We start from the raw sequence: 27722 nt of genomic DNA, 5'->3' as shown, positions 1-27722 counted from the left end.
GCAATTATAATGCTCGAACACATTTTAGCTTACAAATAAGCAGCATCCCTACAGATAACGTTCATAAAAGCAAATGTTAGATTAGTGGATGCTAAAAAAAGTTGAATGTTAGATCCTATCATAAAAAAGATAATCTACCCAATTCTTAAGTATGCCAGTCTTTTAATGTGCTAAAAACGTTTTCCTGAAAACAGCACATCTGCTTTCTACTTATAAAATGTATAAATAATATGAGATGAAAAACATTTCTAAATATGAAAAAATAAAATCAGTGCCCCCCCCCCCCCAAAAAAAAGCAAAAAGCAAAAAGAAATAACAGATCATTCAAATTATGACTGGTTGATTAACTCCATTCAACTAAAGATAGCATAGAAATAAAAATGGAAGATTTACACAATGCATTCATATTAGCAACTAACATGAGATGACCAAGACTTTCTGGCAAGTAGTACTATGTTACATAGTTTTAATAGCATAAAGTGACCTGATCACACACTAGCATACATGGCTTATAACTACTGTTCAACATATATGTATGCTATTTCATGAATATAAAATTTACTTAAAAATTAAATCCACCATGATGCTTTTAATTTATTTGTAAACAAGTCAGCCATTTTAATCTTGTTGAAAAAAAAAATATTTTGTGAACTATTGAAATAGAAAATCAATTCATCGCAAATCCTCATGTATTAAAAGGTTGTGGAAGTTTTGGAAGTTATTTACATCGAATAATTTTTTTAAATAGAGATTAACATATTACTATAAAAAAATGTAGTTTCTTAATTTGATTCAATTAATAATTTAATGAGCAACCGTCATTAAATTTAAACTTAAAAATCCAATTCAAAGTAATAATTTGGTTATAAAAAACAGTTTAGTTAAAAATGGCCAAATGGAAATGGAAATAAATAATTTTTATTTACTTTGACTCATATTCACCCAAAACAAGGTAAATTGCCGCAGAGATGTAATGGACTATTGTGAATTAGGAACCATGTCTACAGGGCAACTCTAAGTAGGGAGTTGAGCAGCAAGATATTTGTTCACATTACACTTAAATTTCATTAGATTAGTACAGACTTGAAAACAGGATATGGAGGGGCAATTCCAAAGTCTAGCAGTCTGCGAGAAGAAACTTTCAAAGTAAAAGGCTTTTTGGCATCGGGGAACCACTATAGTGAAGGTGTGGAATTTTGCTGCTTGTTGGATTAGTTGGGAGTATTTGTCGAGAAGACATCAGTACTATAAATAAGTTTGTCTGAACATATCCCATTAAATTATGTTAAAACATAGGGATGCAACATTGTGACAATAGGATGGGGGTTGGAGCTTGGTTGACAGTGTGGACCTATTAGATTGGAAATGCCTTACTTTCCTTGCAGCAGACTTGGCAATGTCTTCTATGTATTTGTTCCAAATCATGTTACCTGTGAATGTTAGGTCGAGTAGTTTGAATGATGAATTCTCCACTAGTGTAATCCATGGTAATTGATGGCTAGAAAGGTTTCGTTTTTATTGTTAAAAGAAACTTTGTTTTAGTAGCATTAAATGTTACCATCCATTTATGTACGCGTTTCACTACAAACTGTGATTCTAAAACTATTTTCTAAGATTTCAGACATTGCCTTGGATATGTACTCATTCTTTATTTGTTACCACATGTCTTGCATAGAGCATGGTGTCATCAGCTTAGATTTGATGAACTCTGAGAAATATTAAATCTCAACAATATATCGAGATGCATGCAGAAAGGTACGCTTTAATGATATGATCATCTTGAAGGCATGGATGAGAGTTTTCAAGTTAGTAGACATAGATCAGTTGAGGTGGCATGTTCAATTTATAGAGGACCACCAGAGTAAACATAGGAGGAAGTGATAAGAATCGACTTGAGATATAAAGACTTGGCCGGAGATAGGTTGTTTTAGAAGTCAGTTCTAAAAGTTTTCCAATGCATGACAGCATATTAGGCATTACACCGAACATGATGATGATGATGATGTACACTTATGATTATGTATGTATCCATTGCCATAAAAATGTGATTTTATTTAGAACCTGATCGTTTCTTTCATCATCTGCTGACACTCATGTATCAGCCTGTACTTTATAATTCCTTCCACCATCGTTTCTGCAATGTTTGCAGATTGTATTTTACTCCTACATTTGATACTGACTAAATGGTTCATTTTATTCTCCATTTTAGTTTGTTTATATTAAAACTCTATCTTGTTTCCTGGCGTTCCTTTGCATGACTAATACGGGGAATTAACAACTCTGCGTTCTCATTTTCTTGCAGTGAGTTTCTAGGAATTCCTACAATCATATGATTCTAATAATATAAAACAATTAAAAGAAAATGGAATACAAATGAATTTTTATTACTTTGTATTTTAAGTTAAATGAGATTTTAAAAAAATAATCCAAAGAATAGATAATTTTTGTTATCTTTACAGTTTTTTACTTGTTTTTTTTTTTTTTTACTTGAAAAATTAGCTGCCTTGCTGCATCATGTATCTGGCTTATCTGCACAATGCTTGAAAGTGTGTGTGTGTGTGTGTGTGTGTGTGTTTATTAGAAAGTTCAGAATCTGATGCATAAATTCCAGAACCATGACTTAAAATGATTTACTGACTTATTTCCTGGAATTCATAAATCAATAAATATTTTTGTTCTAAGAAATATATAAACAGAAAACAATGATTAACACATCAGTTTCAGATTATTATTTTTTTATTTTACTTTCATTATTTTCACCAAATTGATCTTATAATTATATGTATTATTATTTACTATTATAATTTATCGTTATTCAGTAGGAGCTCTCACACAAGTTATTACTAGTGATCTCTCACTGGCCAAACAGGTAGTGTTCCCTAAAATCTGAGTGACAAGTCTTCTCAGATTTCCTGTATTTTTCACTTTTCTTGATCACTGTTATAAATGACTTTGTGTTATCATAAGTCATTTACCATTGATTTTTCATTAATGATGGAAATTAGTTTTCTCTGGAATTCGAATGACAATTAACTTCTCCAGGATTCCAGTACTTTCTATACCATTCCAGTGGAGGTTTGGATAATGCTTTCCAACAGAAAGTAATATTAAATTTTATAAAATTATGTTTAAGTTGTGAAGGAAAAAGGAAAGCCATCTCATCGGGTACAGCAAAGATGTAGATTAACTGCTGGCTAGGAAGAAGGACAGAGAGCTTTTAAGTGATATGAAAGTGGCACCCGATGAAGAATTTGTAATGCATCACAATCTGGTTAGCTGCAATTTCAATAAAACCAGAATTTAAAGATCAAGTAAGGGCACTTTTGGTTAACAAATCTACTCTAAGAAGTGTGGAAACATTTGGAGATACACTGTTTAAGGTAACAGACTGAACTTGTGAAAGAATGAAACTGTCCTCAAGGCATAGTGTGCTATGATGTTGGTGTTTTTTACAGAGGTCACTCGAGAATAAGGGTTAAAGTCAACCATATTGTAGTCAGCTGAAAAGCCATGAGAAATGGAAGACAATTCCACAGGCGTGCAGTTCTAGGAAAGAAGCTTTGTTCATGGAATTTACGTTTAGGTTTAGGCACAGATAAAGTGTGGAGAATTATTGATAGTGTTTACAGCTAGATGAGTGTTTCTTGTGAAAATTTGGCGAGGGAGGATCATAGATTGAAGCTCAGTTGAGCACTTGCCATGAAAATAACGATAAAGCAGAGACAAACTAGTAACATCTCTTCTGTGGGAAAGAGGTTGCAGGGAAGAGAAAAGGACATCTTCTACGAGGCTATGAAATCTATTTTGAACTCTATCCAGGCAGGATAAGTCCTTTCTAGCAGCTCCTGCCCAGATGTGGCAACAGTACTCCATCCTTGGACGTACCTGGCTCTTATGTAGATCGAGAATTGCATCAGCAGTGAAATATCTACTGGATCGATAGAAGGATCCCACTATTTTTCCAGTGGCCTTGGCAACGGATTTGATGTATGTGTTCCATTTCAGATCAGTAGTAAAGGTCAAGCCCAGAAGCTTGTCAAAACATGAGGCCTCCCCAAGATGAGATCGATTCATTTCAATTGATGCCAGATGGGGATCAGAGCATTGATGATATAAAGATAAAAGCTTGGTTTTAGATGCATTAAAAGTAACCAGCCACTTCTTTCCCCCATTGTACCACGTGCTCAAGATCAGAGGAGAGAGAATCGGAGAGAACTTGGTCATTTACGGTCTTAGATGTGCTACCATAGATAGTAGTGTCATCAGCATAGATGTCTACGAATGATGTAAGGATGTGATTTGGATGATCATCAATGTACACCAGGAAAATAGTTGGGCCCAGGATGGATCCCTGGGGGACTCCAGCATTAATACTGTGAGCTTCTGATTTCTGCCTATCAACTACTACTCTTATGAACCTATCAGAGAGAAATGATTTAATAATTGAGAAGCTATACCATAGCTGGAGATCTTGTGAAGTAGACCTTTATGCCATACCCTATCAAAGGCCTGTGATATGCCAAGAGCAATTGCCCTAGAAAGATTGCCTCCATTGAGAGATTCACTAATCCTATGAGATATAACTGTAAGCACATTTGCTGTAGATCTAGCAGAACGGAAACCATATTGTGTGTCACCAAGAAGGTTATTTTTGCTGAGATGGTTGATTACTTCTCTATTTAACACAGATTCCAGCAACTTACTCAGGACGCACGGGAAACTTATTGGCCTGTACTGAGAGGGAGATGACCGGAATTCTTAAATACAGGGCATGCTGATGAGATTTTCCAGGGCGATGGGAAGCAATTCTCCTTAAGACAATGTTTAAACAGTTTTGTATGTATGGGCGCTAGTTCTGGTTGAAGTTTTTTGAGTACTATAATTGGAATACCGGCATGGTTTTTGATTAGCTTAGAACATCACGTACAGATATTTGTATATCATATCGTATGTTTCCTGATACAGGAGAAAATATTGGGGGGTTGGCGGCCTTGGTCGCAAAGGGTAGAATTAGCTGCAAAATTCTTGGCAAAAGAGTTTGGCTTTGTCTGATGCTGACGAGATTACCTCAGGTCCATTGATGATAGTTGGAATAGAGCACACACTTCTGTTCAGGATTCTGTTTGCTATTTGCCAAAACTGATGGGAACCAAGCCACTGCTCAGCTACTTTAGACTTGACAGACTGAGCATACAACTCTCTTGCGTTCTTTATTACATTTTTACAGTGGTTGCTGGCAGTCCTGAAAGCAGCTTTAGTACATCTAATACATTGGAGCAATGGAAAAAGTGATTTCTGTGCGCAATGGCAGCAGAACATCCTGGAGAGAACCACAGCTGGCTGTTAGGTTTTTGCTGGAACTTTTTCGAGGGTATGAAACGGTCTATACCTACAATTAACCATTCTGTCAGGTCTGATACTACAGAGGACACATCCTTTTTAAACATGGAATGCAGAGGTAGATCTGATATAAATGCATGGAAGCTATCCCAGTCAGCCATAGAGTATTTATATACTGTATGATGGAGAGGTACGTCTGAGGACTTATTACATTTCATTTTTATCTTAATTGATACAACAGAGTGGTCGGAAGATCCAAGTGGAGACAGAGCGGAAACTGAACATAGTTCAGGGCAAGTTGTGAGAAAAAGGTCTAGGAGACTCACATACTAGCTGTCAGTGTTGGGTACACGGGTGGGTTCGTGAACAATCTGATAAGCAATGGAGAAACTGTGACAGATCCTCCCCTCATCATTGGTCTTGTTTGAGTGGATTAATCATCTCACATTGTGAACATTGAAGTCTCCACATACGTGAATGTTAGCTGAAGGATAAGCAGATAGGACGTGGTCAATTTTCTTAGATATGCTTTTAAAGATAGTAACTCCACTGTTGTGGGGGCAATAGAGAGTAAATATAAACGCAGTAGTGTGAGCAAGTGCAGCCTGGAAGCACATATACGGTAAGTTAGGATCTTCTCTGGAGATCTCCCTACCATATGGAAAGCCATCTTTAATATAGGAACATATTCCATGCCCATAGCAATCTTGGCGGTCAGATTTGGAAGTTGTTAGAGTGTCTTTTAATTACGAACTCATCTTGGGAAATAGTCTGTCCAATGCTAGTTTCACTTAGGAATAATAGGTTTGGTTTAATCTTCTGTAATTGGGTTTCAACCTCTGGAAGGTTAGAATGTAGACCCCTGATGTTGGAGAAGAAGACGTGCTAGTGGGGGTCTACGTTGGAAGTTGGAGATCCGAGTTTAATTATTTATTTTTTCTTGAAACTTTTCATGATGAAGTTTTGGATTTGTGGACTAGGTCGACAGACTTGCTTAGAGCAGGACAGAGAGGAAAAGTAAGAGAGAAATAGAAATAAAGAAATGTATTAATTTTTTTTTTTGTAGCACATAAGGTAAAGCCGTAACAATTACCCACTAATATGTCATCGAGAGGCCCCACCGGAAGCTACTGCATGGTCCAGAATCCATTCATCAGATGGCAATACAGCAGCCCCAGTATTTTGCACCTGCTGATAGGACATCCCCCTTTGTGGTTAGTCAGGGACCCAAACCTTGGATTATCGGGCGGATAACATCAGCCCAGATAAAACGTTTACTTCCAGCACCGTTACTAGTTACATAGCTACAAGGATAGACATAGAAACAGTAACTTTCCGACATCTCTGGCGACTGCGCAAAACAAAGAAAAGCGGAAATATTGAATCGAGTAGAGTTAATAAATAAGGAAATAAATCTGATGATAAGGAGGAAAGCAAGAAGAGCAATAATCAAAGCCAAGAAGGAGGCTGAGCAAGCCAGATTTTCTAATTTACTTCAAAGGGATGACCAAAAAAATGAAGTAATCAGAATAGCTAAAATATTGATATTTTTAGAAAGAAATGTATCCCAAATGGCAATGGTTGTTAGCAACAAATAAATGGGAAAAGATGTATGCTTGGAAATGTCACTATGAAAGATTACTAACAATTGAATTTCCATGCGGTCAAGGTGAGTTGCAGAAAAAGTATCAAGGCCAGCTACAAGAATTGAGAAAAAAAATGGAAACGGATGAAAAAGATGAAGAAGGGTAAGGCTGGAGGTCTGTTGCTGAAATGTTGGAGGCTGCAGATGAAACAGACTTGACAAATCAGATTGTAATTGAAGAGGTATTCCAAAAGATTTGGAACTTGGTATATCTTATCGTTTTGACTTTTGGACGGGGGAGTCAGACAGACACACACTTTTTTATATAACAGATGTCAATTTAAATGAAGGAACTTGATAGGGAACAGACCGAGCAAAACTATGAATAAATAGATTTATGTTAACAAAAATGAATGTGCTTTAGAAGATGTACAATGTGCTTGATTTGACTTTTCTACTCTAATTTGCAAGATTTGTTTCTAAACTTTCTATTGAAAGGAGGATGGGAAGGCCATCAGTTAAGTGGCATTCTTATTTTCAGCCTGTCTCAACTGAATTGCTGATGTAAACATCTTCTAAATCACGTGAACATGTATGAACTTTTGCTTCTATGAGCCAGAAAAGTGTTATCTACTTGTAATTAATGGTTTGTCCCAGATACGACTTGGGACTCTGGTTTCATAAATGACATAATTTTATGAAATCATGGACTGTGCATGATCATTCCATTAAGTGTACATGCAGACAAGTAAGCAAGATCCACAGTTTAAGTAGGTATATAGATTGATGAATCCATTAACTATTTAAAGAAATCCTATTATGATGTTGATGTTTGAATATCTTCTATGCATATAAAAGCGAAAATGTGTGTGTGTATGTATGTTTGTGTGTCTCACAAAAACTTTCGACAGAGGGCATGGATTTTCGACAGATAGGTATCATTTTCAAGCTCGGACCTTCGGCTGACAAATATCGAAAAATTGACCAAAAAGATTCACTTCTTAAACCTTAACGGCTCTTTTTTACAGAGAGGGGTGGGAGAAAAAATTGTATCTTCATGACAAGATGGCTTCTACGCATGCGCAAATGATGTCTGAACTTGAATTAGTTTAAATACTAAAAAAAATTGACCCAATTTTGTCAACGTCCTCTTAGTTCAGTTGATTAAAGCGCATGTTGTAAGTTCACATTGTGATGTAAGGTGTCTTTTTTTTCCTTTTTTTTTTTTTTTCGATTTTTAAGGTTTTAGTATGGAAACAGGGTTATTTATGCCAGTTTTCACGTTCGCTGTTTTTTTTTTTGTTTTTATTTTTCAGATTTTTTTAAGTTGTTCATAGTTTTGTTTTTTTCCATCACATTTGCGTTTTCTTTTTTTGTTTTTGTTTTTCCGATTTTAAGAAATTTTAACATCGTTCGTCTGCATTACGTTCGTTTTTTATTTTTTTATTTTTTGTAACAAGTTTTAACATTGAAGTATAAATGATAAGTATTAGAAAATGTAAACAAATTCAATTTTTTCTGTGATTTGTCGTGAAATACAGAATTCTCATAAAAAAAAACAAACAATCTTAATATTTTTTATCTGCAAGTACAAAATTTTTTTTCTCAAAAGGTTGAACCATTTCAAAATATCAGCGTTGAACTATTCTATTTTTCTTTCCAGAATAAAAGATAAAAATACCTGAATTGATTGATACAATTTAAAAAAAAAAATTAATATTTAATTTTTCCATGTTTTTTTTCTTCTTTCAGGTCCATGGAAGTTATTTCACCAACTGATCCAGCCATTGCAATTGAGATTACAAGTGTTCTGCGTGAATGGAGTATCATGCTTTACTATTTATATGAGGTTTGTAAACACATCTTTTATTATTATACTTTGTGTTTCATTTCTTTTATTTACTATAATTTGTATTCAACAGCATCATTTAATGATCATGAATAGAAGATATTTCTACATTGATTCAAGATTTACACAGGCTGTATTCTTAATAGCTGAAATTACCGGTCTTGGAAGGAAGGAAGAGGTTATAACTATAATGTTAAATTTTGATTAAAAACGATTATTAACATTATAGTATATATATTTTTTTATTTACACAAGCATTATTGACTACACATGTGTATACGTGTTTCAACTGCGATTTTTTTTAAAATTCAACTTCATCAAGCCTTAGGTATTAACTAAAATAAGATATTAATGTGTAACTATTTTATTTCTTTTTTACAGACAAATAATAGTCTCTTTCATGAAATTTCCACGTCAATGTATGACTTGATGGAATGGCGCAGCAAGATCTTATCCCGGAAGCTTACTGTGGTAATTATATATTAAAAAACCTTATCTCTTACAGAACCACAATTACTGTAGGGCATCCAATGAGAAGTTTACTTTTCATTTTTATCATGTTACATATTTAATTTAATTTCCTTAATATACTTTGAAATAATTCAAAAAGATTACAAATTACTTTTATCAATGTTTTAAAATTTTGGATATTGATAATATCTATTTGAATTATCCAGACTACTATTCCCAACTTGGTTGTTATTTTCACATTTGGAAATTTTGTACATGTTGCCAAATTCAACCTCAGGATTAAGCTGCTCTCCTTTAACAATTACAAGAAGCTTCTCCAACCACTGATATCCATGACAAATAACTCCCAACCTGAGAATTCTTCCTTCAAACTCCTCTGCTTAACATCCACAGGGAATATAAACTGGAACAAATACATTGAGGACATTGTGAAAGCTGCTGCAAGGAAGGTGGGCTCCCTCTATCGTGCTAGAAAGCTACTCACACCTGAGAGTATCCTTTGTCTCTACAAATGGAATATTGTTGCCACATCTGGGCTGGTGCATCTATCACTAGTCTTTCCCTTTTGGATGGGGTCCAAAATAAATCTCCAATCTAATAGGTTCCGCTTTGTCAACTAGGCTTCAACCTCTGTCCCATCTCTACAATGTTGTGCCCTTGTGCCTATTTTACATGTATTCTAATAGAATGTGCTCTGATAAACTCATTGCACTTGTGCTCCCTCGACAAACACGCTTAGCAACAAAAATCTCATCCCTTTACTGTTGAGGTACCTAAATGGCAGAAAACTTTCTACTCTAATAGCTTCTTTCCTCGAACAGCTAGAAAAATAAAAAGTAAAGGAGTTTTTCTTTTCAGGGGAAATAATTGAAAAAGACTATAAATATATATTGATGAATTGCAATAGCAATGATATGTTTGTGTTGTTTTGTTTTAGGCTTTAATTATGAATGGTTTTTTATTTACTTATTTTTTTACTGTGCTGCAGTATTTATTATTGTACTAGTTTTCTGATATAAAATCAGTTATCCTATCAGAATTAAAGCGACCCCCCTACCTTCCCCTGAATATGGCTGTGGTTCCATATTCAAGTTGTAAATTAATTTAGAATACTTTGATTTGTTGTAAATGTCAGTTTTACAGTTTGAAGAAATTGAAAATGTTGCAATTATTTTCTTTTAAACTTTATAGTTCAACTTTTTCAAACTGGTTAATATTATTGAATTATAGAAAATCTGAAAATATCAAAGTGATTGTTATCATTTTCATTCAAAGTTGGAAACAAAACATAAGGAAAATATCTTAACAAAAATTGTTAATACTATTGTTACGTTTGCTGATAATATATTTTGCTGTCTTAAGATCAGATTAACCTAATAAAATATATTGGAAAAATCAACAAATCTCACTTTATTGAAGAATTTTGAATGATTAAATGTAATTTGGCAAAAACTAATGAGTTTATTGTTCTCTATTTTTTATCAATAAGGATGAACTGCGAGAATTGAAGCAGAAAGCTACAAGCAAGATTGATTCAGGCAATGTGTAAGTATCTTGATGAAAATAACCTCGTATGAATTGTATGAGGAAACTGGAAGTGCTGGTTAAAATTTTGTATTGCAAATTTGGAATAAATACTTTAATTATTGAATACATTTGACAAAGCATAGAAAGTAGCAATAATGTTTTTCATTTGAAATACTATGTAAATTGCTATAGAAAATATTCACTGCTTTAACATGCGAATCTCAAGATTTGGTTTAGAACTTTTATAGAAAAATAATTGAGGGAGAATTTTTCTATCATTCTGATAAAAATATTTTTCTAGGGTTTGACAACTTTATTTTTCTTTGAAATTTTATTTCCAACACAATTATGAGGTAATGCTATATCTTTGCAATATCCAGTAATTAGTTAATTAGTGACTATACATATTATTAAAAAGCAGCTTACAATTATTGATTTATTTCCATAAAATCAAGCCATCACTTAAACCATTGCTTGTATGTTCAATGACTAAAGAAGTATCCCTTCTGAGGGATTTAATCATTTTTCCTTGCTTGTTACCCATTTTCTGTGCCATTATTCTCAAATTAAATTTAGAGAAATAAAATTAAAAAATATTGTTTTTAATTGTTAACAATATCAATAAGTGTTATAATTAGTATTCATAGTTTCAATATTTGTATAAAAATCAAATTAAAAACTAATTACTAAATGAAAAATCTATTTTTATTTATCAGTCGTTTGCAGCTAGATCTTGTTGTGAGAGATGAAGAAGGAAATATCTTGGATCCTGAAAAAACAAGTACAACTGAACTCTATCGGCAGGTAAAATGCTCTTTCTTTGTAGAAAAATCTTTTCCACTTTTATACATTTTAGTTTTTAATATTCTTGTCATGATTGCAATTAGTTTTTTTTTGGAATTGAAAAGATAAATTTTTCTTATTTTGAACTTCTTTGCTTTCGTTTGCAGCATGTTATTGCAACTAAAAGAATCCAGTCTGAAAATGTGAGTCTTTCTTTTCGAATTTATTTAAATACAGGCTTTTGGAAAATGTTGATTTGTGGAAATATTGCTGTTCTTGAATTTTCTCATTTAAACATTTTAAATTACAACTTAATCTTATCATGCTTTAATAATCATTTATTAGACACAAAAATAGTTTAATTTTCCTTTAGAACATTTAGTATACTGAAAAAAGCTAATTTAAATATTAAAACAGTCTCCAAATATTGTAAAGATAATATGGAACACATAGGCTGTTAATTAGTTAGACTAAATTTCATTTAAGAGTTTTTTCTTGATCTTAGATTTGGAGGAAATTTTTTTATTATTTCCATAATTTTAGGAGATAAAATTTTAATATTTACAAGAAATAAATTAGTAATTAACTTTTAAAAAATAAGTATTTTAGTCTGTATAGTTGCACTGAAAATTACAATATGATAATGTTATGATGAGAAAATGTTATATATTAAAAGAAAAATGTATATATAATATTTAAAATAATAATTTAAAGACAAAATATTAGAGCATTCAAATCAGTAGTCATTCATTAACATGTAATTAATTTAATAATTGGTTATGTAAGAATGCATTTATTAAAAAAGAATGCTTTTTCAGTTAAATCTTTACTTTGTATGTGTGTAAAATCTATCTAAACATTAAAATCCTCTTTTATCACCAGCACCTTTTAAACTTAAATTTATTACAATTTTTATTACAAAAACTTTTCATATTTCTTTTCATATTAACTTTTGAAGTTTTTCTTTTTTTCCAGAGTCGGAATTCAACAGAGATTGAATCAAAACCTTCAAAAAGTCCAACATTTGGGCTTTATGTTTTGTTACATAATTTTGTGTGTCGTATTGGAGAAGATGCAGATATTTTAATGAATCTTTATGATGAAAGAACAGGCAGCTTTATAAGGTAAGTTAAAGCTAAGATGACAAATTAAAAAGAAAACGATTCTTTGAGATGAAAAGTAAAGAAATACTCAAAGTTAGAAAAATCATTCAACACAATTCAAGTAAATACTTAACTACAAAATATCTTGTCTCTATTTCCTTGAATATATGGGGTACTTCATTATTCCGGTCTCATTATCTGGAGACTGGAATGAAATACCCCACAAGTTAAATGATCTGATAAAGTTGATTATATACATGTCTGCAAAGTAAGCTATTTCTTCCAATCAACAATATCTTCTGTTAGTCATTCTCTTCATTGCGACTTTCTGCTACTGTAGCAAATATTATTCTCAACTACAAAATATCTTTTCTCTATTTCCTTGAATATATCTTATACTATAAATATGGTATTTCAGCCTTGCGATGTATTTACAATGAAAGTCTTATAAAGGATCAAACAACTTGAGTTATTCAGGATCCAATGGTGGTATTAGTTTTTTATTACAGTATATTACAATTATATTGTTGCATAGAGGATGATAGATGGTGGTCCAGTGTATCACACCCTCTACTAACAAGTGATGAATAAGGAAAAGGAAAGTGATGATCAAACAACAAAATGATAGATAGCAGTTGTAAATGTAATAACATTTTATTGAAAGATATGTGCTAGACTGTTATGTTAGCAGGTGCATGCATAGTCCTTTCAAGGAGAAATGTTCTGTGTTTTTTTTATGCACGTTGCAGTGTGTTAGCATGAGAATATATAGTATGTAAGTTCAATGATCAAAAAGGATGTGTATGGTTATATCACATAGATTTGCTTCATGTGAGCGAAAAAGTTTGTAGAAATGTGTGTGTACATATTTGTTATTTACTAGTTGTGGTTTGTTTCTCCATAGTTGTTGATGACAATTAAATTTGCTGTTGTTATCTGCTAAATGATAGTAACGTGAATGATGATGATGATTCATTATTGTTGTTAATGTTAATGATTTGTGCAAGGCACTTAGTATGGTGACATTTAGAATTAATTTACCAAACATTGTGTAATCACAGGAGGGGCCACATTAAGGTTGCCAACATTTCTAAGTGAAATTGATAACAGCTTTCTTGAACAGAATCTGCTATTGCTAAAATAGTAAAAAGTGATGCTTATGTTGAAATGAAGCGAACCCAACTATTGTTAATTCCAATTAATACAACAAAATCTGAAATAACTTTCCAATTGATAACATGTTCTTTTCTATCGGTGTTAACATAGTAAGAGCAAGAAAACAATCTTTCTTTTTTTTCACTACTCATTTTTGTTTACTTCTATTCATTTCTAGTAGTAATACACACGGACGCAAAAACGCTTTGGATAATCACAGATTTCAAGGTAGTTCTACTAAAATAGCCATATTTTTTAAACCAAAGCACTTCAAGTCTTCAAATTGCTACTGTTTTGTTCGGAAATGAATATACTTTCAAATGAATTAATAAATATGAATGTACATTATATATTTTAAGAGTTTTAAGCAAATAAAGTGATAAAAATGTTAACGTCATAAAATGGCGTTTTCAGTAAGGTTTTGTAATGACCCCTCCCCCCGTTTTCTAACGGTCCGTACCGTGATTGTATGAAGAATTTCGTCATGAAATTTGGGAACCAATCCGAAGAGGTGTTAATCTTAATACTGTCAAGTGTCCGAAATATTTTTGACCATTTCTTTTTTTGTTGTGTTAAAAATAAGACTTTAATATGATGAGTACTGAACATTTTGAAAAAAAAATTCTTCGGACACCCAGTAGTAAGTAAATCAATCTTTTTACTATCTTTATCAATTAAAAGTATTATTTTATGTTGAGTAGGACCGCGGTAATTGATAATTTAAAAGGACCTACCCGAAAAAAAAATTGTTTCTATTTCTCGAATTTGGTCAAATGAAGTTAGTATTACTAGCAGCAGCAGCAGCAGCAGCAGCAGCAGCTCCAGCCTGTAGAATCAGCGATAACACAGTGTAAAACAACACGCATTCTTTAATTTTTATTCAAGAACGAATTAAGAAAAACATGAAAATATGAATATAAATGTTCTTATATGTTTAATTAGAGCTATTTTGTTATCAGAATAACATTAGTTTAGAACTATTCGGTTTTCAGAATGTATAATAACAATCCCAACCAATTCGGCATTATGAATCTGTTGCAATTTCTCACATTTCTCGTCAAATTTAAAAACATGGTTAAAAAAACAAAATAAACTTTTGTAGATATATAGCTTGCATGCACTTTTATTCTTTAAATTAGTTTTGAACAGCGAATTAAAACAATGTTTTACTGCGAACAGCCACAAATGTTTTTTTTCAAAATCAAAATAAGTATCAAAATCTCGTTTATACATAGATTCGAAAAAGTTGTCAAAAAACAAATATATAACAAATAAATGTTATCAAAGGCAAGATAAGTTACTTTTCTACCTAACTGGATAATTTTCTAGTGTTTTTATTTAATGTAACATGTTTATTCAGCTCGAAAGACCTACAGTCTTTACTGATGTATTGGAAAATTAAAAATGGCGCCCGGCCCGACTCTCTTTGACACGGTAAGTTTGAGAAAAGGAGTTAAAAATAAAAAAAAACTATACAAAATACTGTTAAAAACTCACCGAATATATGTCAGCCTATGTCACGGTAACATATATTGAGTGAGTTTCTAGCAGTATTTTGTCTACTTTTTTATTTTTAACTCTTTTCCCCAAACTTACCATTTCAAGAGAGTCGGGCGCCATTTTAAATTTTCCAAAACATCGGTAAACACTGTTTTCAAGCTGAATAAACATGTTACATTAAATAAAAACACTAAAAAATTATCCAGTTAGGTAGAAAAGTAACTTGCTTTTGATAACATTTATTTGTTATATACTTGTTTTTTTGACAACTTTTTCGAATCTATGTGTATAGTAATACAAACCCTCAAAATCTATACCAATATTCTTGAAATTTTAAAAGCAGTTAGAAAACACATCAAACTACAATTAGGAAGCTTTTTATTTTGTTATTTTTTTTTCTACTTATTAAGCGAAAGATATTTTTACAACCTGCTTTTGATATTTAAATAGCTGGGCAAAAAATACTTGGTACGTTACCAAAAGTCACATTTTCTGATAGAGTACTAGTTATTTTTGTCTGTTTGTCCTAATTTTTGTAAAGTTTCACATCCTTATTTACATAAGTTTACATATTTAATAGTAGTGTGATATTCCAAATTTAATCCATAACATTTTCAAAAGCCAATAATTATGAACCGCTAACAGTAAATATGAGTGATGAACGCTCTCTTTAAAAAAAAGCTCTCTTAACTTCACCTCTAATCCAAATTATGTGTGGCATGTCTCCTCCTAAAACACTCTTTAACCCTAACAATAACACTAAGTTCGAGTGGCAAGCCCCCCCCCCCAACAAAATACCTCTGTAAGCCACATACAAGCATCTAAAACAAACAAACAAAAAATAGATCCTTCCTTAAAGAAAAATACACATAAAAATAAATTGGTTAATTGTCCTAAAATGCTAGAATGGCCAGGAAATGGTGAATTATTTTACATTAAATTTTTGTGAAACTAACCACTCCCCCCCTCTAATATTGTTTTTGTTAGCTTTGTCTCTGTCAAGTTTTCAGTATGTTCACACATAATTTTCCTTAGCCCTACAATTAATTCAAAGTCCGAATGGCAACCTTCCCCATATTCTCATTGCATAGAAACTCTCTTAAAACTACACATAATCATCTTAATCTTAATCTGCCCTAAAATGCTAGAATGACCTGTAATAGGAAATTATTTTACATTCAATTCTAAAATAATTTGTTTATCTTTCATTAAAGTTTTTCATGGCATTTTATACATAATTTCCTAAAAAGGTAGAATCACATTTTGGAGGGGTAGTCAGGAGTTGAGTGGGGTTAAACAGAAGGTGTTAATCTACAATAATACCAAAGAAATTGCAATATTGCAATATATTCATTTTTAAATGGTCTTATGTTTAGATTTAAGTTTTTTGTACATAAAGCACATTACAATTCAACTTTGAGTTCTCCAACTTCTTTTCTGTTTATGGATACATGGCATTTTTAAGGAATTGCTGCATATTTATGCACATTTACTGCAGATTATTTGGAAACCATAAACTTTGGGAGATTTTCAGTTGCATATTCTGATTCCTTGTACAAAAATACACTTATATGGTAAATTTCATTTCTTAGTCTTGTGTTTTAACAAAGATATGACATTTTTACTGAAAAAGTAGTGTAAAAAATGTGACGAAACGCATATGGTCTTAAAGAGGGAAAAATATCCAAACGTGTGAGGCACAAAAATAGCCATAACTTCCTTAATTTTAATCAGATTTTAAAAATTTAAAAAGATTCTTTCTTAGCTCATCAAGCTCTTTCTATGCATACCAATATTGAAATATTTCAAGCTATTTCAATTTTTTCATGAGTATTGCTATTTCTAGTCACTTTGAGAAGCTTAACTTTTTTGATAAGATCATTTCAGATGTAATCCACTTCATGTTTTTTCCATTCATATGTTTGTCATATTTTACCACCTATAAAGTTGCCCTTCAACGTTTTTGAAAGACATTTAATATATTACAAATGGAAAATAACAACAAAAATACCTAACTTACAATATGAAATGGCATTTTTGAAAATGCTTGTTTGTCTGATTTCATTTTATAAATTTTATTTTGCAGTGAAAATTACGTTGTAAAATGGGGGAAAGAAGGCATGCCCAAAAATATTGATATGTTGAATAACTGCCGTGTTGTGTTCACAGTAAGTATTTTTTTTTTTTTTTTTTTTTTTTTACAATAATCAGCACTTATTAAGGTTTCGAGACCACTTGATGATAAGGGTTAATGAGTGTAAGATTGTCAGTGATCAGTTTTAATGGGAATTGAGCAGAATTGACTATCTAGTATTAATATTGATAGCAAGAACTTTTTCACATTGGACTTGAAGACGATCATATTGCCATCAGCTGGGAAGCAGGTCAGTGGAACAGAGTTCCACAGGTGGGCAGTTTTAGGAAAGAAGCTTTGTTCATGGAATTTGCATTTAGATTTAGGCACTGATAGAGAGTAAGGGAAATTGTTGGAATTGTTTGTAGCTTGACAAAGGATTTTGTGAAAGTTTGCTGGGGTGGGGCAATTGAATGAAGCTCAGATGAGCACATATTGTGAAAATAATGGTAGAGGAGAGATAGGCTTGTATCGTCTCTTCTGTGGGAAAGAGATTACAGGGAGGAGAAAATGGAACCGCCTACTTGGAGTTGATTTTGAACTCTGTCCAGGCATGATAAGTACTCTAAGCAGCTCCTCCCCAGATGTGGCAACAATACTATATTTTAGGACGTATTTTGCTTTTATACAGTTAGATTATGTTGGGAGTGAGATACCTTCTGGAGCAGTAGAATGATGCAACCATTTTTCTAGTGACCATGGCAACAAATTTGATGCAAGTCTTTCATTTCAGTTCAGGAGTGGAGGCCAGTTCTAGAAGATTATTGAAGTGTAACCCCGACGTGCACCCCACGACAATCGCTGACTCCTAACACCGTGTGCCATGGATTTTTCGTTCGACTATTCCTCTATTCCTCTTATGGCCGGATCGTCCTTTTCCCATTGGCGACTGTCGATGAGAACACACGCGGTTCACAAAATAGAAATATGAACAAAGAAAGGAAAAACACAAACGCCAATGTTCACATATAAATTGACTGTTGGACTTGTGTGTGTGTCTTCTCTCCGTCCTATTGATGTTACATTCGTCTGTCTCTGTTTCACAGTCAACTCTAAAATTGTCCACGACTCTATTTCACAGTCAACTCTATAACTGTTCAACTGTAGTCGTTATCAACTGCCATCTGTCGTCTAGCGCATCTAGATCTCAACTGACTGTCTCCTCTGTCTTCGTCTCTCAGGTCGGCCACCCAACCCTGGCTACCAGAAGTTGCCCTTTCCGGTTTTATCAGTAGGTTTCTATTGTTATTGTTTGCTAGTTCCTATCTATTGTTGATTGTAGGATATTTCCGATTTCTTTGTTTATTCTAAGCTATTTCCTATCTATTGTTGATTGTAGGATATTTTCGATTTCTTTGTTTATTCTAAGCTATTTCCTATCTATTGTTGATTGTAGGATATTTCCGATTTCTTTGTTTATTCTAAGCTATTTCCTCTTCCTTTGTCTATTCCCCAATCTCAGCATTTAGTGGCTCAAATCCACTCCAGGGCCACTTTATAGAAGGAGGGTGTTTCTTTGAGACAAGAGCCATTCATATCGATTGGGACCAGGTGGGGATCAGAGTGTTTATGGTGAAAAGTTAGAAGCTTAGTTTTTAATGCATTGAAATTAACCAACCATCTTTTGCCCATTGCACCACATGCTCAAGGTTAGAAGAGAGAGACTTAGGGAGATCTTGATTGTTGCTAGCCATTGAAGTGTTACTGTAGGTGGTAGTGTCTATGTATACATATACCAACAAACATATGTTAACAAATGAGCTTAGAATGTGATTTGGGAGATCATTGATGAAGACAAGAGAAAGAGTTGAGCCTAGAATGAATCCTTGAGACCCACCATCTTGATACTTTGGGTTTTGGACTTCTGCCCATCGACAACTACTTGTATAAACTTGTTGGAGAGGAAAGATTCGATGATCTACAAGAATATAATAAATGTATTCATTCACACACACTCCATAGCTAGTTTTCCCTTCCTGCATTTATAATGTAATCACCCCTCCCCAACTCCAACTCTATCCACCCACATGCTGATTTGGCACTCCTGGTTCTCAGTTTTGGATTTATAAATTTAAGAATAATAATAAAAAAAAGTGTTTATGTGATTATAATAAAATAATAATAAAAAGACAAAACAGAAATTCAAGTAGACTCTTTGCACGGACGTCCTTACAGAGGATCCATAATGTGTATTTTAATAATTTATGTCAATGCTTTATTGACTTAGCACTAAATATCATAGAGTTTGAATATCAAAAATATCTCATTCTTACAGGTATTGCTTATATATCACTGAAAGGAAAAAAATATCTGTATATTATTCCCGGTTAATATTTTCCAGAGGTAAAACAATCTATTAAGTTTTAACAAGGTTAATGCCTCATCATCATGATGGACTCCTTGCCTGGACCAATGTGACTCTTCCTCTCCAGAGTTTCCTGTCTTCCATCAGTTGCCTCAGATTTTCAGGTTTACAGTTGGCGTCGTGTGCTATTTGTTGGATGTACGTGAATCTAGGTCATCCTCTGCTTGCACGTCCATGTCGTGGAGTCCTTAGCAATACATCACTCACCAATTCATGCTTGTTCCTCAGACAATGACCGGCAAATCGTAGGCGTCTTTCTCTGATGGTATTAGATATGGCAGGTAGGTTGCCATAAAGTTGTTGCTTCGTGGGATGATTTTGCCAAGATATATTTAATATTGTTCTTAGCATACGGATGTATGTGCCGTCTAGTTTTCTTTACAATCTTTTGGTGAGTGTCCAGGTTGTAGCACTGTAAACAAGGACAGACTCTACCACTGCCCTGGAGAACTGCCTTTTCAGTTTGTCAGCCAGTCTCGAAGTCCATACTGAATGTAGCCCATCCAATGCAGTCCATGCTTTTGAGATGCGAATTCCGATATCTCTCTCTGTGGAAACTATCTTGCTGCCCAGATACGTAAACTCAGCGACTTCTTTCAGTGTTGATCCAACCAAAGCCCTGATCTCACCTTTCACATTGAAAGTCAAAACTTTTTTTTTTCAGTACTTCAAAAATGCTGTGAAGAGCATACCGATCCTGGTGATAAAAATATTTTAATCTCCGCAAATGTCAACCTTACATCATAGCTCGTGCAGAAGTTACAACAGTATAGGATTGCCTCAACAGGCTATACTGTCTGATGAAAGAAACACTCACATCAGACCTAAATCATGGCAGAATGAGGATATAGTCTACGGTAATCATGTAGGACCACTCATAACGGAAGACTGATGTAGAACCTGAACTGGTAAATGAGCCCTGGTAATGTCATGGGGAGCAGCATGACAGTTATGCGCCTTGGCGGAAGAACTAAAGAATCAGTCAATGGCAGGGCACAAAAGATGCTGAGCGGAAGAATCATTAAGAGATCAACGATCAGGTTCAACTAGTCTAATTGAGAAATTACTGCGATTTGCCTGTAGATGTAGCTCACACAGGTGATATTATCCGAGCTATCGAAAGATTCAATATGACTCTAAATCAAACCAGAATTCCATACCGCATTGACCGCTACATGGGTAACCAAGGGTCGCTACTTGGTGTGCCGGCACTGACCACAGCTATCAACAAGTTTACTACAGCACCAAAACCTAGGCTAGCAAAATGTAGACATACCATCAAAATATCCACCTTTAATGTACGGACACTTCAACCCACATCTGAAATATCAGAACTTGTTGCTTCATCCAAAGAACACAATATCGATATTGTGTGTATTCAAGAGTACCGTCTCTTACAAAGACATGGACATAAAGTACCATGAAATTGGTAACAGCTGGACACTAGTATCAGCGTCAGCATGGAAAAATTCGACAAATAGTACCATTGAGGGAGTAGGACTTCTGCTTAGCCCTCAAGCATTGAAATCATTGAACAGTGCTGAGAAGATAACACAAAGGATAATTCTTGCTATCTTCAGTGGTACCTGCTACTACTGTTATTTGTTGCTACAGCCCTACCAACGTCAGTGACAAGCAAGAGATCCTGAATTTCTACGATGAACTCTCAGCAATAGTGTGCTCAATCCCCAAACATAATTTATTGGTTATCGGGGGTGACATGAATGCACATAGGACAGGAAGACAACAAGCATACGTTCTCTTTCCATGATGGAATAAACCGAAATGAAGAGTATCTATTAACTTTTCTCCTTAAAAACAACCTACAATGCATGAATACCCGTTTTCAGAAAAGACCCGGTAAGCTCTGGATCCATCAATCCCCAAATGGAGACAAGACACAACTGGACTATCTTTTTATGAATAAGAAGTGGATCAATAGCTGTCATAACTGTGAAGCTTATAGCAGTTTATACGGTGTGTCTACTGATCATAGGATTGTAACCTCCAAGTTGAAGTTAAGCCTACGAGTGAACAAAACTAAAAAATCATCTAGACAGCCCTACAACTGGTCAACGTTGTTACACGACAATCAGATCAGAGATTCATCTTCGAACTGCAAAACAGATTGATGCTTTACAAGCACAAGAGCAAGAACCAACTGCTAATACCACCTATGAAAACATCATTAGATCACACCAAGAAGCAGCAAAGAAATGTATACCTCTGAAACCCAAGGTAAAGCGAAAAGTACCGTGGGAAAATACCAAAATAATATTAAAACGAGAAAAGTTAAAAGACATAATCAAAAAGCAACATAAATACCCCACTCGACAGAATACAAAATTAAGGAAGCAGGCGCTTCAAGAGCTTAGTATGATGTACCTATCAGAACAACAGAAGTATGTTCAAGAACAAATAGATCGAATCCAGAATGCAGCAGATAACAATCCTATCTTGCTTGGCAAGTAGTAAATGAGATATCTGGGCACAAACGACCTGCCAAAGCTAAGTTAAAGGCAAACATTCCGGAAAATGCATGTTCGAAATGGAAAGCACATTTTGAAAAGCTACTCGGAAACAAACCAGAGGTGACAGACCAACTAATTCAGCCGATTGTTGTACAGGAACTCGATATTTGAGAAGGGTGATTTGACAATAGAGGAACTTCTAAATGTACTAAAGAAGACCAAGAATTGTAAAGTTGCAGGCTTAGATAACATACCTCCTGAAGTATGACATACTTCTTAATTCATGCAATTCTGTATATAATCAAAAAAATTATTAATATATGGAGGGAAGGATGCATACTTCCCTTCCCTAAGCATACCAAGCAACTACAGAGGAATAACACTCACTCCAATTGCAGCAAAAATCTACAATGCTATGCTTCTTAACCGTATCCAACCAAAGATGGAAGAACCAAAATGGATTTAGAAAGAATCGCTCTACTACTAGTCAAATACTTATTGTTAGGTGACTGATTGAAGGAGTCAAAGCAAAAAACATTGAGGCAGTCATGATCTTTGTAGATTTCTCCAAAGCATTCGACTCCGTACATAGAAGAAAAATGGCCAGCATATTAAAAGCATATGGCATTCCAAATGAAGTTGTTAATGCTATCATGATGCTATATGAGCACACTCGAGCAATGGTCAGATCCCCAGATGGGGACAATGAGTTTTTCGACATCCGCACTGGGGTTCTACAAGGAGATACTCTTGCCCCTTTTCTTTTCATTGTCTGTCTTGACTTTGTACTTCGCACATCTGTTGATATACACAACATGCTAGGCTTCATCCTAAATGAATCCAGAAACAGACGTCATCAATCAGCACACATAACTGATGCAGATTATGCAGACGATATTGCTTTGTTCGCGAACAACACTGCTAATGCGTAAACACTGTTACGTAAGCTAGAAAAGTCTGCAAATGACATTGGTCTTCACATAAATGCGGATAAGACAAAGGTTAATGCAAGAGTGCTCAATTGTAAAGTAGGGCAAAATATATTTTTTGTTTGTTTTACATAAGCATTTATATGGTGCTACACATTCATTTGCATTTACAAAAGTAAAGTCTGTAATTATAGACTTTGCTTTTATATTAGCAACACCGCCTGAAGAGGTCTCTAGTTACTTGGAACTAACTGACCAAAACATGCTCATAAATGTGTAGCGACATATTAATGCTTATGTAAAACAAATAAAAAAAATAAAACATAGATATATCCTAAAAAGGTATCAGGAATCATGGCAAATAAACTATACAAAGTGACATCAGAATAGGAGATACAAAATATATACTGACAGACTGTGTGAACTTGGAACAGATGCGGCTGAGACATTACCAGAAAAATAACTTAAGGGAGATCTTCAGCAAAGTTAACCCAGATAAAACGTTCCTCTGAAACATTAATGACATTCAACTTCCATCTACCATACTACAACTAATGTTTCGACATTTAATGACCCAAAAGGGGTTGATATGACATAAAACACACCAATCAAAGTTATCAACCTATTTTGCTTAGTTTTATTGCCTACACTTGAACAAATATCATCTTTATTTGCCTATTGAAATGTTATTTTGCAAAGTTGAAAAATTATATAATTTTTTAAACTCTAGAAAACTGAAGTTCCTATATTATACCATTTAAAAGCTAACCTTTAAAATGTATTAATTAAATATAGAAGTTATTACAATGATGAAATCTCAATGGTGCTCTATAAATATTTGAATGAGTAAAAAAGTAAATTATTCACAATTTTCTCTTAATGAACAACAATTAATGATCGAATCCATATTGTTTTGATGACCTTTTGTTTAATCATCTGTTTATTGATTTATCGATTTAAATTGAAATCATTTTTTGTTATTTCGCATTTTATAAAAGAAAAACAAAACAAAATGTTTTTTCTTTTTTAGGATCTTGGTTCCAAAGACCGAGAGCGAGATAAAATATATTTACTCTTCCAAATTGTTAGAATTGGTAAGTTTAATTTTTTTTTATAAATTGATATTGCTCTGCATTTTGTGTTGTTATAATTTATAATAATTTTAATGCACTTTTACGTATTTGAAAAATTTGACAAATAGAATTAGTTTTTGTAAATTCCTAAAATAAAAATGTAAATCAACTGTTCTATATATTCTGTTGTTTTGATTCTATGTCTACACAATACTAAAATGGAGCTTTTTATATTTGAAAAATATTTTTTTAAATTGTATTTTTAATGCTAAAAAAGGATTAAAAATATAACTTAAAAAAATATGTTTCAAAAAGAAAATATTTCTCCAAGGACATAAAATAAAAGGTAAATTTCTGAAGATGTCTTTTTAACAGATGATTTGGTGGTAAAAGTATTTTTTTGATTGCATGTGTGTTTATCATGATAAATTAAGTGTTGCTATAATTTTATTTTAATTCTGTAAACAGCAAATAATGTAAAGACAGAATTAGATCTTTTTTTATTAATGATGCAAATGAGAGCAACTTTCTTTCATTTTCCAAAATTGCAACTTTTCCGAACTGTCCTCAACAGAAAATTTATATTACCATCAAATATTCCTTTTTAAAAATATTAAATACTAGTAAAATAAAAATATCGTACAGGTATTTTTTTTACAAATGTAAAAAATGTTTATTTTTCCATTCAAAAATGCTATTCTTTTACTAGGTACAATGGATCCACGAGATGTAGACAATAAGAAGCAAACTCAAGGTTTACGGCGACCATTTGGCATTGCTGGTTAGTAACTAGAGCAATTTGTCTATTTTTAGAATGAAAAAATATATCCAGAATTATAAAGACAGTAACCCCTCACATAATTATTCTAAAACTGGAGTTTTTATTTAACTTACAGATATTCAGATCTGGGTAATTTTCTCTGTAAAAAAGGCGTATCCTTACATAATTTTTGCAAAATATTATACAAGTATTTAGGTCATTTTACTTCGAAATATAATTGTCTTTTTCATAAAATATTTTTATGAATATTCTTTTTGATATTGTTAATGTAATTAATTGCACTATACTTAAAATTTATATGAATTTAAACTAAAACTACACATCATATAAAAATTATTTAAATCATTTTAAAATGAATATGTAAATTATTTTCCTCATGGGCAAGCATTAACATTTTTATTTATTTTTATTACAAACTTTAGAATAGTTTCTACAAGTGAATTTGATTATAAAAGCAACTTACTTTCCATAAAATATTTTAGGTTTGAAAGCAATTTATCTACCAAAAGTTGTAGAATATTTTTATGTGTGACTGAAGAATACAGATCGGTTATTTATTGAAGTATATAATTCTAAAAATGAAGCAGAAACCATTCAAAATGAGCTTAGTTATTAGTTTAATGTGATAGACATGCACAACTACTAAGTAATTATTTTCTTATTTCTTCTATCTCTAAAAAAATCAATATTTAAATTTTTTTTTGTGAATGTTTTGTCCTTTTAAAATGTATTAAAATAACTATTTAAACTTATTTTTGTCTTGATTTGCTTAATTGAATTTTGTATGACAGTCTTTAATGAGTGTTTCAAAGAAATTTGTGTAGGCTGGTTCGGGTATAGGCCACTTCTACTACAATAGAAGAGGAATTGGCTAGAATGTTTAAGCTTTGTCAAGAACAATCCACACTAAAAAAAGAAAATAATAAAACAAAATAACCCTAAAAACTCTTATGTTATTAGTTAATATATTTTTGATATATAAAGGAAAATGCCCTGAAAGTGAATTATGATCAGGGACCAGTTTTGCTTTCTATTCTCTTTTTCTGTTCACTTCACTTATTATTGGAGTTCAGTTCCTGATTGCAGGAGGTATTAAATCAATGCTCAAGAAAGTTATTGCCAATTTCTTTTGTTTAATTTAAATAACTTCTGTGTAACATGCTATTCATTTTGATGAATATATCTATTGTATTTTAGTTTTATTTACAACTAATTTTTCTAATGTAGGTAATTGTTTTTTCTTCATTTATTTGACTTTCTAAGAAATAGATTAGCATTTCAATGATGTTGACATTAGAAAACAATACACATTAACTTTAAATGGTTATTTTATAAAGATTCTCTTTACTTTACAGCTTTAGATATTACTGATGTAATTCAAGGTACCCGAGAAATGAATGAAGATACACAACTGTTCATTCCTTTTCATCCGTGAGTGAAAATTATTTCTTTTCAGACTTCATTAAGAATATTTTTTTCATTGATTTTTTATTACATTACATAATTTTTTCTTTAAAATAATTGAAGTTAACATTAACTATAAACTACTAAAATAATTTGAATGTTTTTATGAGTATAATTCATTTAGATAACAAAGGTAAATGTCTTTTGATTACAAGGCATTGTAGACGCGAGTTCTCTCCCTTAGAATTTTAAAACTCACTTTCATGTATTTACAAAAATCTATATATATAAAAGCGAAAATGTATGTATGTATGTATGTACGCTTTTCCTCGATGTCCACAAAAGGCTTCTTTCAGAGAAGCACTCGCTCGCTTTACAACTTAAAACTTTTTATATCATCTATAAATTGTAATATCTCACACTTAACCACGGAGCTCACCTGTCTATTTGATTTTATTGACTTTCAAACATTAATTATTCGACATTTCCTGCATTCGCACGCGTTACATTCGGTTTTCGGTATAAACAAAAAGCGAAACTCGACTCTAATTACTGGCCGAAAGCCAGTGGTCTCTAGAGAGCTAAGTAACGTTTGGTTAATGTCGACTTCGTCATATCAGACGGTAGCTTTCATTTCGAGACGAGACGCTCACCCTAATAAACAGGGAGCGGGTTTTTAAAAACAAACAAACCGATTTATTGACCTCATTAAAAACTGTCCTGCACAAAATGCTAACTGCTGAATACCTATCGCCGTCACGTCAATCAAAAACGCGCACCTGTTTTTTTTTTTCACACTTTACTATTTTCCAACTGCGCGTCAAGGCTTCGTTTTTTTTTCTTTTTCACGGGCACCTGTTTTTTTCACATTTCGGGTTTTTTTCACACACACCTACATCCGGGCAATGCCGGGTACCCCTCACTAGTCGAAAATAAAACCTGACAATTGTGTTTATGTCACTCACAAGCTCAATTTTAAAGTTTTATTCAAACATTATTTTCTAAACATTTTTTGAACACTATCGACTAATAGAAAAACATAATAAAGCATGACATCCTTCTGTGTATATGAATTTTTTAGTTTTAAAGATTATTCTTTGTTTTCAAACTTCTGATATTTTATATTATTATATCTTGTTAAAAACGACATTTTTGCTAACTATATTTTTGCTAACTATATTTTTTACTAACTATATTTTTTGCTAAGTATATTTTTGCTAACTATATTTTTTGCTAACTATATTTTTGCTAA

At 32.7% G+C, this 27722-nt stretch overlaps 1 protein-coding gene across 1 annotated transcript in view; it reads left to right on the top strand.

The window, feature by feature from the left end:
- Window positions 1-27722, top strand: part of LOC145283810 (dedicator of cytokinesis protein 1-like) — a 346462-nt gene that overhangs the window by 152984 nt on the left and 165756 nt on the right. Inside the window, exons 4-13 of the mRNA XM_080132895.1 lie at window positions 8678-8774; window positions 9156-9245; window positions 10735-10790; window positions 11489-11576; window positions 11723-11758; window positions 12531-12679; window positions 17400-17481; window positions 24243-24306; window positions 24995-25066; window positions 26422-26497. Coding sequence (XP_079989021.1) covers window positions 8678-8774; window positions 9156-9245; window positions 10735-10790; window positions 11489-11576; window positions 11723-11758; window positions 12531-12679; window positions 17400-17481; window positions 24243-24306; window positions 24995-25066; window positions 26422-26497 — 810 coding nt within the window. The remainder of the gene's footprint in view (window positions 1-8677; window positions 8775-9155; window positions 9246-10734; window positions 10791-11488; window positions 11577-11722; window positions 11759-12530; window positions 12680-17399; window positions 17482-24242; window positions 24307-24994; window positions 25067-26421; window positions 26498-27722) is intronic.

This window comes from Euprymna scolopes, chromosome 8 (genome assembly GCF_053919585.1).
Source record: "Euprymna scolopes isolate OS-2025 chromosome 8, ASM5391958v1, whole genome shotgun sequence".
NCBI lineage: Eukaryota > Metazoa > Mollusca > Cephalopoda > Sepiida > Sepiolidae > Euprymna > Euprymna scolopes.
This window is presented reverse-complemented; position numbering and strand designations above follow the sequence as displayed.